The sequence below is a fragment of the Pteronotus mesoamericanus genome, unplaced genomic scaffold (assembly GCF_021234165.1).
Source record: "Pteronotus mesoamericanus isolate MK-2021 breed Mesoamerican mustached bat unplaced genomic scaffold, CSHL_Meso_final scaffold_174, whole genome shotgun sequence".
Lineage (NCBI taxonomy): Eukaryota > Metazoa > Chordata > Mammalia > Chiroptera > Mormoopidae > Pteronotus > Pteronotus mesoamericanus.
Window position 1 is genome coordinate 19,407,623 of NW_026555309.1, and position 18,233 is coordinate 19,425,855.

Sequence of the window (18,233 nt, forward strand, 5' to 3'; positions counted from 1 at the left end):
AAGTGCAGGCTCTTTAGCTGGCTAATTCAGTCCACAACCTTAGGATTTCCTCCAACCCTCTCTTTTCTAGGGGGAGCGACGTGGGGGGGCGGGGGGGGGGCGGTGTCTGCCTCTTTCCCCAGATAGGGGTGTCTCCCCATCTCCCAGCAATCTGGCCAGACCCCCCTGTTACATGCACACACATCAGTTACCTGAACACAAGCAAAGAAATTATTAAATTATCTTTCAGTTTCCCCCTGGGTTTAGTAATTTGTTCAACAGCAAAACTTACCTCTTTCTTGCTGCTATTCTATAAATAAACATACAACCTCAAATCAGTTTTGTTAAGAGGTACATTATAAGCAATTTAATAAATTTTCTTATTTGAAAAACCTTATCTTTTCCAACCAGCCCATATTTATCACAATAGTGATACCCAGGCTAAAGTAAACAAATGAAATCTGTGCTATAGTTTTGGAATTTAAAAAAGTATTTATATGAAATATGTGACTTATTAACATTCCCATTGTAAATAACTATATACATCTAATAATTTACTTTTTATGTCTTCTTAGTTATGAATTTTAAGCAAGTTTTATTTAACCAGAAGTCTACCCAAATATGACACTCAACAAATTAAGAGAAAGCTTGAAATTATAAATTCAATAGAACTTCTGAAAACATTTTATTTATATCTCATTTCAGTCAAATACTCGTTTTCTAAATCTGTAAGACCATTTATCTCAAGTTCAAAATCTTAAGTATTATTTGAAAAACTACTTTGAAAAGTGATTGAAGAACATTTCAACGCATAGTGATGAAATGCACAAGTTTTAAATATTACATGAAACAGTTAAATACATATATATAACATTGAAAATTCTTTATTTAAAAACATTAAATTATTAAAATGGGTAAAAGTGACATAGTAAAATTATTTCAAAATTCACCACCTTAAAGAAAACATACAGTGACATGGACTATAATATATACAAAATAGGAATAAATCATCATCTGTCATTATGGGAACATTTGCATGCTTTCAAAATATTCATAATTTTAAGTCAGACTAAACATTGCTTGGGGGAATGCTTCTTTTATATGTCAAGTCTCTTCAGAGGCGTTTTAAATTCCGCTTACTCTGGGCACTTCCTGGAAGAGCATCTCTTCTATTTCTTGGATTTGCTGCTCCTCTACCACACTCTTCAGACCCATGATAAGCACACAGACATAACGCACAAAAGTCAAAACCGCAGGCCATGCGGCTACACAGTCCCCTTTTCTTATATGGCTGGTACTTAGCAGGGGATTGGCACCTTGGGCAAGGTTTTAATGCTTCATCATTAAAAAGTGTTTTGGCAACCTGTAGTAGAAGCATATATACAAATCTTCCAGTTTCATATATAGAAAATCACTTTATTTCTAACTGTATAACTATTTATTTCTAATAACATAATACTCACCTTAATATATTCTTCCTGTTTACTATGTGAGTGAGTAACTGAAGAGCTTGCTATGGGTGTCAAAACTTCTCCCCAAGGAGAAAATGTTGAACCTTGTTCTTTCTGAGAACCTGGTGTCCTAGCCTGAGCTTGTACAGATCTTAAAGCTGATCGATTTAAAAGATGAAGCCGAGTGGCAGCATCCTGAACATTTAATATAGCCTGCTGTGGTAAAAAAACAAGAGGGGTCAATACTGTAATAGCAAAAGTTCTAGGACAGCTTTCTGATGCACGTGTATTTAAATGTTTGGAAGTGGTTTCACACCACTAGAATTTTCTCCCTAAACCACTCTTTTTAAGAAAAAATGTTTTCTCTCATCTAACATTTAAATGTCAAAGAAATACATATTACAAATTTAGAAATAAATTTAGCTTTAAGTTTGCATACTTGATTATTTTTTTGTTTAAGACATCAGATGGCAGACTTTTTCTGAAAAGAGCAAGAGTGTGTATTTTATACTTCTCAGGCCAGTTGCAGCTATTCAGCTGCCATTTTAACAAAAGCAGCTGTAGAGGTACGTAACTGAAAGAGCAGGGCTCAATTCCAATAAAACTTAATTTACAGACACAAGCAATGGACAGGATTTGGATCACAGACAAGTTTGCCAACCCATTTTAAGCCAACATCTAAGAAGGGATGAATCCTTTTTAAAGTTTGTGATGGAATATCATGAAATTCTTTGAAGGTGTCTTACCTTTACCACATGTGAAAAGAATAATGGACCTGATTAGACTATGACATCCAATTTATTTGGCTGCTTTTGCAATACTGGTAAATACTTGATTCATTTTTACCACTAAATTTTAAATAGTTTTGATATTTTAAAAGGAGACAAAGAAATCACTCTTATTTGAACTGGATTTCTATAGCACTCAAATATACAGCTGAGAAATATTTTCAATGAGCAATCCTTCTATTTCGTTGAAGTTGATTTAAAAAAGTAAGTTTTTTAAAAAACAACTCGGCATTCTTAACCAATTATCAAAATAAAATGAACTGCAAGTGAATTTCTTCATGTGCCCAACTACAATTGTGTCCTCTCCCTTGGTAGTCCCCCTTTGCCACACAGTTGGCTCCTAGCAGTGGGGAGACCTAAACCATGAGAAATCATGATAGGATAAATATTGGCAATGAAGTTAGCTGGTCATGAACAATCCCATGATTAATAGTTTAACAACATATGCATACATGTAATAGATGAATATTGGTTTTCAGAAATTAGAATAAATACGTTGACCTTTTTCAAGGACTCAGTACATCTCTATCTCACATTTGCCTAAATGATTTGCAGCCTAGGCCACAAGCACACGACATAATGGCATACTAAAATTTCAATGGGTTTCAATGAAGTTGATAAGCACAGCGTGCACGCACCAAAAAAATGAATAGAGATATGTTGTTGAGGCAAATTTCAGCCACAGAAGAAACATTCATTCATTTAACAAATATTTATGGCATATCTAAGATGCCAAGTGAACAACACAGTCCAATCCCCGTTCTCTTGGAGCTTAAAATGTGTACAACCATCTCTGAACAATAGAAGGCAAGGAAGTTAACAAAGGCACATGTTTGTGAACATCAAAATTTTCTGAAACACAGTTATCAACATGCTACCAGAAAACATTTAAATATGAGAATGGAGCCACCTCATGGTTGTTCATTTCCATGAAGATAAGAAAATAGTACAGGATATAGTAAATTTTGAAATGCAATGGAAAAAAATGCAGTATTCCAATTGTAATGTTCATTCTCACTGCTGGAAACATAAAGTTGAGATGCTATTGCACGTAGCTGCTCTGTGCCTTCTAATTTTCATACATGAGTTTCCTGTGATGCTATACAAGTATAAGGAAAACCACTTAACAACTTTGTTTTATAATTTTTGTTTTGGTTAACGATACATTAGGATAGCTTGGACAGAATGCAAACAGTCCATATTAGAATAAGAGGGCAAAGGACACCAAGAACGATGTCTCTGAGGAAAAGAAGGAACAGGTAGAATATCTGATATGTTTGGACTTACACAGAGGAGGTTTCCAGTTCTGGTGGATAACAGAAGATGAATCAGAGACCTGTATAGAGAAACACTAAGCAAAACAGAAAGAAACTGGGCAATTATTAACCCTGGAAAAAAATTGTGTAAGGAAAAAAGGTCTAATCATATTGTACTGCATATTACAACTGTTAAAAAGTCATAATAATCTCAGCTGTCATACTGTCAGCACCTAATTCTGATTCACTCCCAAATGGTGTAGTTATAGTCACTAAGATAGGAGAAAGGGAGAAAGGCAGAGAGAGATGGGGAGATAGGTAGTGGTAGTAGTGTAAGAGGTTAGCAAATAAACAATCTCTGTAGAAAAACTACCAAGAAATAGCAGTAAATGCATTTTGTTTAGAAATGTGAATGTAAATATCAGAAGGAACAACTGAAGGGTTGAAAATGGTTGCCTTGATAATAATCAAGACTGTGCATAGGGCAGCATTGTGTTATAAGCCTCATCATCCAATATGACTTTTTTAACCATGTATTTGTTTCATTTTGAAAAAAATGTAAAAGCAAACCAAAATAAGGAAAAAATTCAAGTAAAGTAAAAAAGTATAGTCCTTTAAGAAACCAAGGTTTAAAAAAAATGGGGGTGGGGCTAGGATATAAAGGTAGAATATTTTATTTAGAATTCCCTAAAAGGTTGCCAAGCACAAACACTGAATTCTTCCTTGTAAGATGTAAGAAGTATATAGAACTTAAAGTTTAATATTAACATGTTCTGGCTTAAAAAAATTGTTTTTTTAAGTCTGTCATTAGCATGTAGGTCAGCAGTCTAAAAAGATACAATAGAATGGCAATTAATATTGTCACTATTGTAAGCTCCCAAAGCTGGCAGCTGTAGCCGTACGTTGCCAGGAGCTGTGAATAAGTTGTAAGGCAACTCATTACAAGCGAGGAGGTAAAACTTTCCTTCAAAGTAAAATAAAAATACAATGTTTTAGTTAACTGAAGTCCCTAATATTCCACTGTAATGAGAAATCCACCACTCTGTATCTGGGTGCTTCTATTTGTTTTATGCTTCATCTCAATTATTATATTTAATCCAATTATAAATTTCCTTTAATACATTGTTAAATACTTTTTACTAAAGCAAGAATAAAGGGATGAACTCTCAGAGTTTCTTTTGGTATTGATGCCTAAGAAATGTCTAAAAGTTGAACATACAAGAAATATGGGTGCCAGCGTCATCAGATACCTATTACAGCAAGTAGTGTCCCTAAGAATTAATCAGCTTCTGTAGGATGTTTCTAGTAACTTCAAAGCTGGATCTCAAGTCTTCGAGGGAGTACAAGTTTATGATGTTTGACCAATAGCAATCTGCTATGCTCACTCACTTCCAGGCCTTTATATATGCTATTCTTTGACTGAAACACTAGTCCCTGCCTTCACCTGACTCACTGCTAATTGATCATTCAGGTCTCAGGTGAGATGCACTTTTTCTGAAAAGCCTTCTTCTTATCCCCAAGTATCAAACACTCCTTTTAAATGGTCCAATAGAACAAACAAACTCTGGGCTTCCCCTACCTGTATCACCTACAAGGTATGAGCTCCAAGAGAGCAAAAATTATGCCAGAAATATTCACCATTGTAATCTAAGGAACTGGCACATGATATCCACTTAAAAGATTGAAAAAAAAAATGCTATAGCCCTGGCCAGGTAGCACAGTTGTTTAGAGTGTTGTTCCACTATGCCAAGGTAGGGGGTTTGATCTCCGGTCAGGACATATACAAGAAACAATCAATGAATGCATAAATATGTGGAACAACAAATTGATGTTTCTCTCTCTCTCTCCCCCCCTTCCTCCCTCTCTCAAAAATCAATAAATTTAAACAAATAATTAAATAGCAAAAATGCTATAAGAATATCTAATTATGAACAGGATCCAGCATATCACTGGTATTCAAATACTACAAACAGCCCATACACTTAAACAACAACAAAACCGAATAAGAAGTTCTTGATGCTAAGTAGTCTACTCCACTTACAGTCCAGAAAGAAATGGAGTTTGGGAAAAAAGTTTATGAGTGAATGTTTGCTAAATGGAAAAGGGTAAAAGAAAGGAAAACCAAATTAGGTTGTACAGCAATATGGGATTATCAGATATTTATGTTTTAGAATAAACTTTAGAGAAGTATTTTATATATTACCTCGGAATCTGTTCTCAGCTGTGTGATATAAAATTTCCTCCTCTGATTTGCTTTTTTATCTTGAACAATAATTTCACGCCAATTTCTGCTCACTTTCCAAACACTATAACAAAAAGATCAGTCCTCATATTGTATATATTTCACAAGATTAACATTTTCTTCATATGGCAATTAATAAGAAAATTGTTGATTTTGGACAGTAAATTTAAACCTAAAAATATACATTAAAAATATGACTTGATCTATATTAGTTTCATATGTTTCACCATATAAAAGAAATTCTATTAAAATATTAAATATATGCCAACATTATGTTGATAGATTATCATCTTATAAATGGTTAAGGGAAAAACACAGTTTTACGTAGTCAATATGAGTCCATGGGGAGACCAATTAGAGGATTTATCTTCTAAAGAGACACTACGACTGAAAGTTTGAAACATGACTTGTAGCTAATGATTATCATCTACAGCACAAGAGTTTTTTTAAATCAATTTCTTCTATAAATGCATTTAACAAATCTGTCATTTTAATTCAACAAACATAAGAACTTCATTTGAAGTACTAAGTGCCAAATAATAAATATTGTTATGGGTAGCACTACAAAGTTTCTCTTTTATAAATCAAAGTTTATGAGAATGAAGATGCTAAAGAAAAAATTATATACAGTGATTATTTATTTATCAAGTTTTGACTATAGTATTAAAGAAAAGGTAACCCTTCAACGTTAATCCAGTCTTTTTATTACTCTAATTTAACTCATCACTCAAAGACAGTTGAAAAATAGTCACACATCAAGGAGGCCCCCAGGTTAATACTTGAGTTGTCAACACTACTATTCTTCCAGCTACTATGGCTGTTTCAGCTGCCATTACCTCTCCCTAAACTGGCACGTATATCTTACGGCAGATTGATGAAAAGGAACAGGCAGAAAGTCACCCATTAAGAAGGAAGAAAGGAACTATAGGTTGGATGTTTGCCACAGCTTTTTCACCTAACCAGAATCTCAAATTATGATTATACATGCATTTTGTAGTACAAATACTACAAATTTGGAGGGCTGGGTAGGAGAAGTAGTTATTGAACTATGACAATGACTCCAAGTGAGTAGCCACAAGTATCATCTAAGTTTTTATTTTAACTGGTCACTATCCAAATACTCCAGCATATAAAAATAAAATTCTTCTATCTCAACCATCTCTTAATATTTATCTCACTTGAACATTTTTAAAAGGCATACACATGTAATTGCACTAATCTGTTTATTATCCTACTTAGGTTAGACCAAGTACATTCCTGACCAAGTCTGTTCAGAAAGGTTTTACACCTCAGTAAATTTGTGGGAAGATTCTAGATTAGAAATCAGGGGGCTCAGTTGTAGATCCAGATCTATTTTATCTCCTTGAATGACTATTGGCCAATCACTTCCTCATCTTCCTCATCTTCAAAATACAGTATTGGACTAGATATCTCAGACTTCCATCTAGGAAATTCCATAATTTTCTGCAATAGCCTACATTTATGGGAGAAAGGTGAAGAAGGGCTATAATAGAAGTAACACGGCCATAAAAACAGCAAGGACTCTATGAACCAAACTCTTGACATATCCCTATCAAAAAAGATGTTCACTAACTTTCCTGCATGTCCTCCCCTAAGCATCACCTTGCAGAAATCCTGTTCCACATGACTTCCTTCCTTCCTAGTTAGGCCTTGCCAGGGGTCTTATCTCCTGTGACTTCCCAAAATTGCCAGTATGAACAGTCTCACTTTAGTTTTCATAATCCTAGTACCCACCCTCAATACTCCTCAATGTCTTAGTTTCTCTTTAGTTATATAATAGCACCCAGTGCACAGAAATCCATGATCACAAATTCTTCAAATTCCTTGAAATTCCCAAAAGTAATTAATTTCCACTTCCGTGTTAGCAATTAAAATGAAGTAATTCATATTCCCTTGGTCTCTGCAAAGGGAAAATCCTAAAAGGAAAGCTAACCATTGTTCTTGGTTTCTAAAACTTAAATAACTAAACGGTATCTTTTTGTATGTTGCCATTTCTTAGTCACCATAACACTTTATGTTATTTATGATCAAGTATCATAATTTTACTACCATTTGCAATCTGACAACAGGATGTGGACTACTAAATAAATCATTAAATAACTTTCATGGAATAAAGCTTGCCATCTTGAAAATCTGAAGTTCAACTTTTATAAACTCTCCTTCCAAATGATAGGGACATGAAATGTATCCTGAAGATGACTATATTGTTGCTTCTAAAGCAGACTTTTAAATACAACAAAGTATATTAGTAAGCTCTATCAGGAAGTTCACTAAATCACCTTTGATAAGGTGTAAGACAACCAAAGATGGAGATAAAATAAAACTAATAAACAAAAAACTGGATGACTACTCAGCTCACAGAAAATCTTTCCAACTTAAAAGTGATAAAAGACTGCTTTATTTCAGAAAAAAAATTATTTCTTACCTGCATAGGCTTTCTGCAGTCAAGGAGTCTAAAACCACTGCAAGAATATGCTTTAAATTTCTACATTTTAATTCTGTTAAGATGTCCAGTTTTTCTATACCCATTTTCTTGCCAATTAGTCCTGCAAGTACACACTGCAATACAGCTATTTTCCCCCCATCCCTTTCTTCTAAGAGTTTGCGTGCACTATTTTGCTGGCATCTTTTCCTTTTGCTTTTCATAAAGAGCTCATGCACTAATTGCAAGGCTGGGGTGTTTGATAAATTCTTAAAGCCTGAAATCAAATCCCCACCCTGACTGTCACTGCTAAGCTGACTCTCAGAGATGTCTGAAGCAGCTGCTGGTGTTGTGTCAGAGTCTGAGTGGATGATCTGGTTTTCCTCTTCTGTCTCAGATTGTGATCCTTGCTCCCGAAGGGTGGACAGTCTTCTCAACCTTCCCAGGTGCCTTGTCTTTCTTACGGTGTCCCTCACTTTGAGAGTTCCCTTATGTTTCTGGAGTAGTTCTTGAAAAGAACTCTCCTGATCAGAAAGGGAATCTTCTGATTTATCAAAGCAAAGTGAGTTAAAACCACTGTCTTGAGGTGTTGAAATATTGCCTCTCACTTCAGATGGAGAAAGCCTTTCACTTGCCTTAAATTTAATGTTTGTTACACGGTTACCTATTGGAGTCACAAATATATCCTCATCTGTTTCACAAGTTGTTCCACTACCAGAGGAGCCCAGAAGTTCGGGATATGTATTCTCATCATTAATGCATAGACTACTATCACTAAAGTCATGGGTGATAAAATCTTTAAAATTATTGCCCTGAATCGGAGATATACATTCAACTTCAAACAGGCTACAGTCATCTTTGGACTCGTCAACTGTGGAAGTCTTCTGTTGAGAAAAAGTAAGTCTCAATTTTTGGCTGCTGGAAGTCACTTCTTCTGCTTTCAAAGTGCTAGTAACCAAAGCACTAAAATTATTTTGCCTTGGGAAATCTGAAGCACTGCCTGGAATATTTTTGTCTAAGTTGAGAACTTGGTTTAAACTACTTTCTAGAGAATTATTTTGTGATTCAACGTCTCCTTTGAGAAGAGAGAAAGATACATCCAGCCTTCTGCGCAGTAAATATTTTTTCCCACTGAGTTTAGGAGTTTCACAAATTTCTGGGGGTTTATTATCCATTTCCTTCCTAGGGAAGAGAAACCTCTTTTTTTGAGTAGGAGTCTCTAACGGATGTGTTAAGCCCAGACTTGAAGTTTCAGGATATTCATAGTTTAATGTTGGGCCTTTTTCCTTCTTTCCAAAAAATTCTTTATCTGTACTATCAGAACTGCAAGATTTTAACAACTCACTGTAGCCACTATCTTGAGAGGAAGATGTGGAACAAAAATCTCTGAGGCTGCAGTACTTGAAATTGACAGCAGGAGAGTCCACCTCATTTCCTGCTCCCGTTCCAGCCTGTCCTGAATGCCTTTCTGACATCTTCAAAACTGTGTTTCTAAAAAGTGAAAACAAATTTTATTCTTCCTTTGAAATGAGTAGCCTCACAGCTTACACCAAAACATATTATTTGTTACAAGTACAGATAATAATGAAAATTGTATGACAATAAAAAGTTATTTTTACTTGGCTAAGCATAGTCTAAACACCATGCACAAATATTTTCTTGAACTACACTTGAGGAGAAAAAAAAACTGGCAGCATCATTTTTACATGATTTTATTACTTATGATTTTAACAGCACTCAAGTATAACAGCACTAAAATACAACTATTTGTGGGAAATCCACCTGTATAATGTTCTTGAAATTCGAAATGAAGAAGTCAAGTAAATTAAGAAGAAATGTGACTCAGCAATTATATTTGTAAGGACTGACACTAGCAAATATTTTACTCCTTAATTTTTTAAGCAGTATATTTCTTCTTTTTAGAAACTCAAATTAAATTTTAACTCAAAGGAAGCAAAGATAAAGTTATCATTGTTTCTGATGTTTCTCCAGAGTATTCAAAGGACACTAAGACAACTGTCAATCTTTCAAAGTTTTCTCCAGACAAAATATGACTTTTTGCTATTAAAAGATCCTGGCAAGATATACTTAAGCTATAATATGAAAGTAATGTATTTATGCCTGTCAGTTAAATATTTGAATCCATGAGGGTTTTTTTTAATTGTTACTCTAACCACAAAATGAAGTGGTTTCTTTATGATATAATGATTAGAAACTCATGATTACTGGGCGAAGTATCTAAGTGTCTTTCAACCTATATTCCTTTTTAGTAAATTTCACACGTTTCCTTCTGATCTTGATCTCCTCAGATCCTGAGAATCACTGCTATCTTCTGTACATGCTTATCAGCCAAGACTATCTACTTTTGCTTTCTATCATTGGTATATTTTAAAATAATTTTTGTTTTCAAAATATTAATAAGATAGAATGTTTTAAAATTTCACCTCCAACCACAAATGTTTCCCCCTCTCTGAGAATCATTCTATTAAGTAACAGTTTTCGCTCATGTCGTTTGCTAAAATTAGGTGAAGGAATCTTTTTTAAAAAGTTAAAGCAAATGTTAACTATTCTACTACTTCACCACTAGGTGTCTCACCGCGCTAGAATTTGGGAAATTGAGAGGCAAAGAGAAACAAAGTGGGGATGCAGATATCATCATCCTGTCCCCTTAAAAACCTTAGGGTACTCGTTATAAACAAAAAAAACTTTCTGATTTTCACCTGTTCGCTTATACATTTGAAGTTGCCTCAAACGTGCTGTCTCTGTTGTCAACATGCCCCTCTTTCTACTACCCTACAACATTGGTCTCAAACAAAACTTGGTTCTTCAAAACTAATTTTTAAGTTATTTAAAATTATTCATGCCAATTAATGGCACGCCCATGGACCTACTTAATTTTACTGATTCAGCAGCGCAGTGGTGAATCAAATAAGCCTCTTCGATTCTCAGTTTTTAACACCGACTAAGGATAAGGGGTTGGAAACACTTATCTCTACAGTGCTCTTAAGAGAAAAAAAGAAAAAGAAAGGAAAAGCTCTTGTCAAATACTTATTATTTAACTGTATGAAAACGGAATCTCCTTCATTTGTTAAAGTGGAAAAATCTTACCGTCAGTAAATCTTGAGCTCTTAAATGTCAAAGTTACGTAGGCTTCCAAACGAGAAAATCTCTCACTTGGCCTTTAAAATTCATGTCAAAGAAATACCACTGAAAGAGAAAACTCTAGTCTGAACAGCTGATTGAACCGGGCGGCAGCACGGTGACGGCTAGCATTTGAAGAGTACGGAAAGTACACGTTGCAGGAATTATTTCTAACACTTGAAAAGGCCTCAATTACATTGGATTTCCTTCAGCTTTTCCGGACAACAGGAATTTTAATATCCTTGCTTTCTCCAGGTACTCTTAGAACTGGGGAAACGTCTCAAATTCGGGTTTCTGGAAGTGCAGTGTAAGCCGGGGCGCCGTCATTCGCCCCCGAGGTGCTACCCGCGCGCGGGTGGGTGGGTAACGGTCTCGCCGCGGCGTCCCTCCCCGACCTTCCCAAGGCCAGGCTGCCAGGGAGGCTCGGCTGGGCCGCCAGGGCTCCGCGCCCAGAAAGCCACCGACAGGCGGAGGCTGGGAGGGTGTCACCTGGACCGGAGCGAGTGAAGTAGACGGCTTTGAGGCGCCTCTCTAGTCCCAGCACCTGGAAAGTGGGGCGCGGGTCCGAGGCCGGGGGACGCCCGGAGGCCCGCTAGCCTGCACGCACTTGGGCCCCCGGCTCCCGTCACTGTGACCTAGGGCCCGCCGCACCTACAGGGCTGCGGGGCCGACCGGGGAGCCGAGGCCGATGGGGCGGAGGGAAGAGAGAGGTAGCGCTCGGGGTGCGCCGGGGAGGAGCTACGGCCGCGCCCCCAGGGACACCTGGCTATGGCAACCCCCACGCCAAGTTCGCGTGGGGCCGCGGCGTTTCCCTGGGTTTGAACTGCCCGCCCTGAGTAACCGTCCCGCCCCGCCCCTTCCTCTGGCTTCGCAGCGCCCCCACCGGCCGCCATGCGCCCCGCAAGCCCGGAACCCAGCTCCACCCACAGCCTTCGCCCTTGGGGGTCTGGTCCTCTCTTGCCCACTCTTCCATCCCCACCAAAAGCACCGCGAGGGCTTCCCAATATGACAGGCTCTTCCTCTCATTCTCACTTTGATGGGCATTATACAGAAAAGCTAATAGGTCCTACAGTGGATGGTATTAAAAATAATTTAGGGGAATAGTCACTTGATGATGTTTCCAGAGACAGTCAAGTCTAAAAAGCAGGTTACAAAGTGACCCCGTTTAGATCAGAAGTACAGATGTACACAGAATAAGGTCTGAAAGTCTAACTTGGTTACAGTGTGTATTTCTAGACAGGGTTATGTTTAGTTTTTAGGCATCTAAAAAGGGATGTTTTGTTTAGTGGGCACCTATTATATGCCAGGCTCCATCTTTCTACCCTTGGCAGCTTCTTCTTAGTCTCCTTTTTCTGGTCTTCTCTGCTTCTTCCCTAAATGAGGTGTCCTGCCTCAGCATTTTCCTTACTTAATCATTCCGTGCTCCACCTTCAAAGCTTCGGCTATTGCTTTTAAGCCAATAGCAGCTGCTACTGCCACTCTCCTCTGACTGGACATTTCTTCATCTGATTGCCCCTTAGCCTACAAAATGACATATAACTAAATAAAATTCACTAACAATCATTAAACTTCAACTATTTGCCAATTACTGGTTTGGGTACTGGAAATCCGAAGATGAGTAAGGTACAGTTATTGCCCCTAAGCGGCTCACTGGTATTAAGTGCTATAATAGAAGAACCATAGTGGCACAAGGAAAGAGGGATGAGGGGGCAGAGCTAACTTCATAAAGTGAGGTGGATTTTGAAGGACAAGTGACAACTGAAAAGGCAGTTAACAGGGGACTCCAAACTCAAAACATACAAGATCATGAAAATTGAAACAGTTGGATGCATTAGAAAAACTAAATAATTTGTTATACCTGGAAACTAAGATATGTTTGAGGCAAGGGAAAAAACATCTTGAAGGGCCTGGCCAGTGTGGCACAGTTGGTTGGGCAAGGTCCTGGGAACCTGCCTTTTTGTTTCCCTTTCTGGATTGGGTGTCATCCTGTTACTAACCTCAGAATTCTAAAACTCATCTGTTTTCCACAAGATCTAATGCTGCTTTTTGGTACCATCCAGTTAAACATAATGGAAGACTTTTCCAATCACCAAGGCATTCAAACCATGCAGATATACTTAATGACATTGAAGAAAAAAAATGAAAACAGATCCAGGGGGGAAATATCAAGTTGCACCTCTATATCCATTTTATAAGGCATTAAAAGAATTAGTATCCAAAATGGCAAGACAAATATTCTCATTAGAAGAGGGAAATGCAATGATGTCTGGCACATAGTACATGCTCATGAAAAGTTAACTGTTACCATTGATAATAGCTTCCACTGACCATGCTTCATTGTATTTCTAAAACTACTGGTTTCTGCTGATAGGAAAGAGGGTGTTGGATCTGGACTACCATCAAATATGAACTCTTGATGAAATTTTGGATCTCTTTGTTACCAGTTGCCATTACCCTACCCCTCTGTAGGGTCCAGCGCACACTTGTATTCTACAAGCATCATCCATTCTGATCTCCATAGGCTGTGTTTTGTGCCAGAATTATCATAGTACCACAACTGGAGACTCAGAATCCAGGTCAGTTTACAATGACTAAAATTACACTTTCTGGATTACTCCATCATCTTTCTCTTCTGATAAAGGTTTTACCTAATATTTCTTGTAGGAAAGCTTATTTTGACTGTTTTATTGAAATATTCTCTTCGGTTGAGAGGAGAGGTACTTTGTAAGAGAGCTGATGGTCAAAATATTTATGCTCTATTTTAGCCTGTCTTTGGAGGAAAAAGCAGGAAACTCCACCATGTTTCCCTAGAAATTTAAAAATTGGCAGCTAGGAAAACTGGAAAGATCAAGTTAAATCTCTAATTGATCTGTGGAGGTGCAACCAGCTGTATGTAACTCATCCTGGAAATGAAAGGTGAAGCCCAAAGTTCTCAATTGCTGAATGAAAGATGGGAAAACAGTATAGACTGCTTAAGAAGAAACCAGACATAGAGAATAAAAGGTAGAAACCTGCTTCTCCTATTAAAATGATTATTATCTGGTTAAGTTTTAAAACAAACTAAAAAAATAAATTTTAGTAACTTTATTTTCTTCTCCCTTCTTCCAAGTAAAATACCTACTGTGAAACAAGCAAACAAATGTAAACATTGTGAACCCAACTGATACTGTAACTGAAATTTTGATCTTTGAAAAAACACAGCTCTACATGGGAGAGAAGGAAGGAAGGTCAGTGGCCAGCTACTGCTACCAAAATCCATTAGTTTAAGTGGGAGTAATTCACGTAGTTACCCCCAGGTCAGCCTTTGCAGTAAAACGAGAAAAAGAATGGGTGAGAGGGAGAACAGGAGTCTAAAAGAGAGAGGGTCGAAATGCAAAAACAAGTTATGAGGCGGATAAGGAGTGGCTCTTCCGCTGCCTCAGCACAGACATAAAATTATCTGAAAAACAAAACCTGAAAGACGCTTTTCTACGTGAAAAGAGACGGTGGAGCGGACTCTTTGCGTTCCTCGGAGAAATGGTTAGCCTAGAATTTCAAGGGCCCTTGTCATTTCGCTTTCTCTCCAACCCTCTGCCCCCCTGAAGAAGTGCTACTTTCCACCCACTTCATTAGTCAAAAAAACAAATCTCGTTAAATTTAAGGAACTGTTAAAATACTTTGCTTTCCTGAGAAATGAAAATAACTGGAAGCAAAACAGGAACTTTCACCCACAGCCCAAAATGCGAAAGTCCCAGCTTTTCTGCCAGTGCTCAATTCCGGTATCTCGGCCCCGCGCTAGAGTGGAAGGGGAGAAAGGGGCGGGAACTCCGTGACGTCACAGACCAGCGCCGGAAGTTGGCTGCAACACAACGACGAACCGCAATTCCGTTTGGAAGCGAGAGTGAGGAGTTTGTAGAAGGTACGTGGGTGAGGAGTTGACTGATTGGGATTTGGGGGTGGGTGTTAGGGCCACAAATGGAAAGACATTTGTGGTGTAAAGGTGCGGTGTTGGGTTAGAGTTGGGAGAGTCTGGGGATAGAGTAGATGGTGTTAGCCCTTTGCCTAGTTTCTTTCAGTTTATTGTTTTGCAGCTGGGAGTTGCAGTATTCTGTTATTAATCTTCCCGTATATGTGGGTCGCATGTTTCCTTGTTGAGAGGTAAAAATTTTTGGTTCTCTCCTGCCAAAGTTTGGAAAAATAGAACTTATACTTGCGCCAAATGAGAATGCGAGCTTTGCAGTCACCTCTGAATTCCTTTGCCTCCTAATAATCTTGCGCATATTAATTTGTCTAAGCCTGTGTGTCTTCATCTATAAAATAAAAGTAATACCTCCTAGAAGAGCTGTAAAGATTATAATGCAATAACATATATAAATGAAAGAACGTGTAAAGTATTATTGTGTCAAGTTTGGAGGTAAGTTCGCAATATGTTGTGGGTTTTTTGCTTGCCTCGTCCTTCAGACCTATACATAGTGTTTGAAAAAGTAAAGATTGGGAATTGGGACTTTTTTTTTTTTTTTTAGCGTTCTCTGAGAAAAATGAGGGCTGGTTGGATTTGTGAGGAGCCCCTTTGAAATATTCAGAATTTCAATCTGTGATTTCAGGGACTAACAATGGACACCCAGAAGGACGTCCAACCCCCAAAGCAGCAGCCAATGATATATATCTGTGGAGGTAAGAGTAGCACTTAGATAAAGCTAAGATAAAGCTTCAGTTTTTAAAAATTATTTTCTTTTTGGCTTAAATGAGTCACTCATCATTAAAGTTATAAATCAGAACACTTTAGCAACCATAATAATCCTCTCCAGATTTTATTTTCATTCCTAGAAGAAGTGCTTGCCCAAACTCTTATTTTCTTTCACCCTTAGTATATTGGTAATAGCAACATACCCTTCCAATTTGAATATATTTTAGTTCTTTGGGTGAAAAATATAGTTAAGATAATTTGCTCATATGTAATACTGAATTAATGTGTTTTCCTTTCTAGAATGTCACACAGAAAATGAAATAAAATCCAGGGATCCAATCCGATGCAGAGAATGTGGATACAGAATAATGTACAAGAAAAGGACTAAAAGATGTATCCTTTTAACTACGCTTTCTAAGTATGAGGTAGGAGGAAGTTAAAAATAATGCTTGGGTTGATAGACACTAATTTCTGGTAAAAATGGTAATAACTTTTTGTACCAAAAAAAAAAAGAGACGATCAGGCCCTGGCTGGTCTGGCTCAGTGGACTGAGCGCCAACCTGCCAACAGAAAGGTTGCGGGTTTGATTACTGGTCAGAGCACATGCCTGGGTTGCAGGCTGGGCTCCCGGTTGGGAGTATGAGAGAGGCAACCAGTCAATGTGTCTCTTGCACACATTTCTTTCTCTATCTCCCTCCCTCCCCCTCTCTAAAAGTAAATAAAAATAAAATCTTTAAAAAAAAAATCAGAATTATCATGGACCAATACGCCAGGGTATAAGTACATACTATGTAATCTTAACACTAGTTGATTTTAGTTCTCATAAGTCTATTTTTAAAGGATTCTTTATTTAACTGAGTATTCATTCCTGGGTTTGAGTTTATAGATAAACTAAATTATAGAAGGAGAAATACAAATATGTTATCTCCTTTAACATTGCTTCAGTGTTTTTTGGTGCATTGGTCTTTTGTATTATGGAAAGACAGCTAATAAGAATTAAAATGCTTTTCAAAAAATGTTATTGTCACACTGTTCAAATTCCATACTTTTGTGCATTTTAGATTAAAAAACTAGTTTATTGTAAAGAGAAAGTGAATGGAAGTATTAAGTCTTTTATGTAATGTTTAAATATTTTTTTTCCTTAACTCAGTTTAATACAGTGGTGGTTTTTGATGCTCGATGAAACATGGAATTCAGGGAAATATCTTTGTTTGCATTTGGATTTGCTGTTAATGTTGTATAGATTTGAGTAGTGTACTTATCTTTATGAATACAACTATGTTCATATGATTTCATTTTAAAAATCATATTGTATTTAGGTGTGTATTATTAGTTTATATAAGGAAATTATTTTTGTTCAGTTAGATTATTTGTAATTTAATTTTATTGTATATGTCATCTAATACAATGAAGGTTAAAAGTGCTTCCCCAACCACACTTTTAATCAAAACCTGGAATCACTGGGGCCCTTGTTAAAAATAAAATTTTGTATTCTCAACTGCTTGTAAAGTCTCCAGCATCATTTTGTATGGAGTATACTAATGCTCTTACCGTCAGCGTGCATACATCATTTGGCATTTCATTTTTCATTTGTTGAACTAGGCCTCTCTGTATTTGTATATAATGCTTGATTATTTTTTAAATCTTAGGGAAGGGAAAAAAACTAATGGTTGCTTGCTGTTCAGGGAAAAATCAACCCCACATAAAGAAGATGAAGACTATTAAGGCAGGTGCAGTTCAAGGTGTAATCATTCATTAAAGTAAGCACAACAACAACAAAAAAATCTACTTTCAAGATATAAAAAGAATAGGGATTGGTTTACACTGATTACTGGATACATGTTTAAAACTTTTGTCTTGATCTCAGGGGCTATATGTGTCCCTGACATTCAAAACATGCCATTTTTTAAAAAAATATTTCTACTACCACTCTCAAATACTAAATTCTATAAATGTATTATGTGCTATACAAAATACGTTGCTCAAAATTTTAAAGAGTGCTTCCTTGGTACAGATTTCCTTTAGCCACAACTTTCACAATTTTGTAATTCTGCTATATTCCTTATTGATCTTGTCCTTTTTAAACAAAAGAGTCCCAACAAATAAGTTATCTCTTTATGACAACCCCCTAAACAAACCCTAACTCATTGGATAATGTTGGTTTTAACTGTTCTAATTCCATCATGCTTATCCATGACTGGACATGCATGTCCATGAGGAAGTCATAGAAATTGGTTTATATCCAGCCCGTGCTACTCAGTAAGTGG

At 36.9% G+C, this 18,233-nt stretch overlaps 2 protein-coding genes across 2 annotated transcripts; one reads left to right on the forward strand and one right to left on the reverse strand.

The window, feature by feature from the left end:
* Window positions 1-1,093: 1,093 nt before the first annotated feature.
* On the reverse strand, window positions 1,094-12,193 carry FBXO43 (F-box protein 43). The gene is made up of 7 exons (XM_054590139.1): window positions 11,952-12,193; window positions 11,268-11,338; window positions 10,523-10,531; window positions 8,163-9,642; window positions 5,678-5,780; window positions 1,443-1,646; window positions 1,094-1,342 (listed from the first exon to the last, which is right to left on the reverse strand). Exons 1-7 carry the CDS (start codon window positions 12,191-12,193, stop codon window positions 1,094-1,096), a joined length of 2,358 nt encoding a protein of 785 aa, XP_054446114.1.
* A 2,915-nt stretch (window positions 12,194-15,108) lies between these two features.
* Window positions 15,109-17,463, forward strand: POLR2K (RNA polymerase II, I and III subunit K). Its single transcript, XM_054590062.1, has 4 exons — window positions 15,109-15,198; window positions 15,884-15,953; window positions 16,267-16,359; window positions 17,127-17,463. Exons 2-4 carry the CDS (start codon window positions 15,893-15,895, stop codon window positions 17,147-17,149), a joined length of 177 nt encoding a protein of 58 aa, XP_054446037.1. The 5' UTR covers window positions 15,109-15,198; window positions 15,884-15,892; the 3' UTR covers window positions 17,150-17,463.
* Window positions 17,464-18,233: the final 770 nt, after the last annotated feature.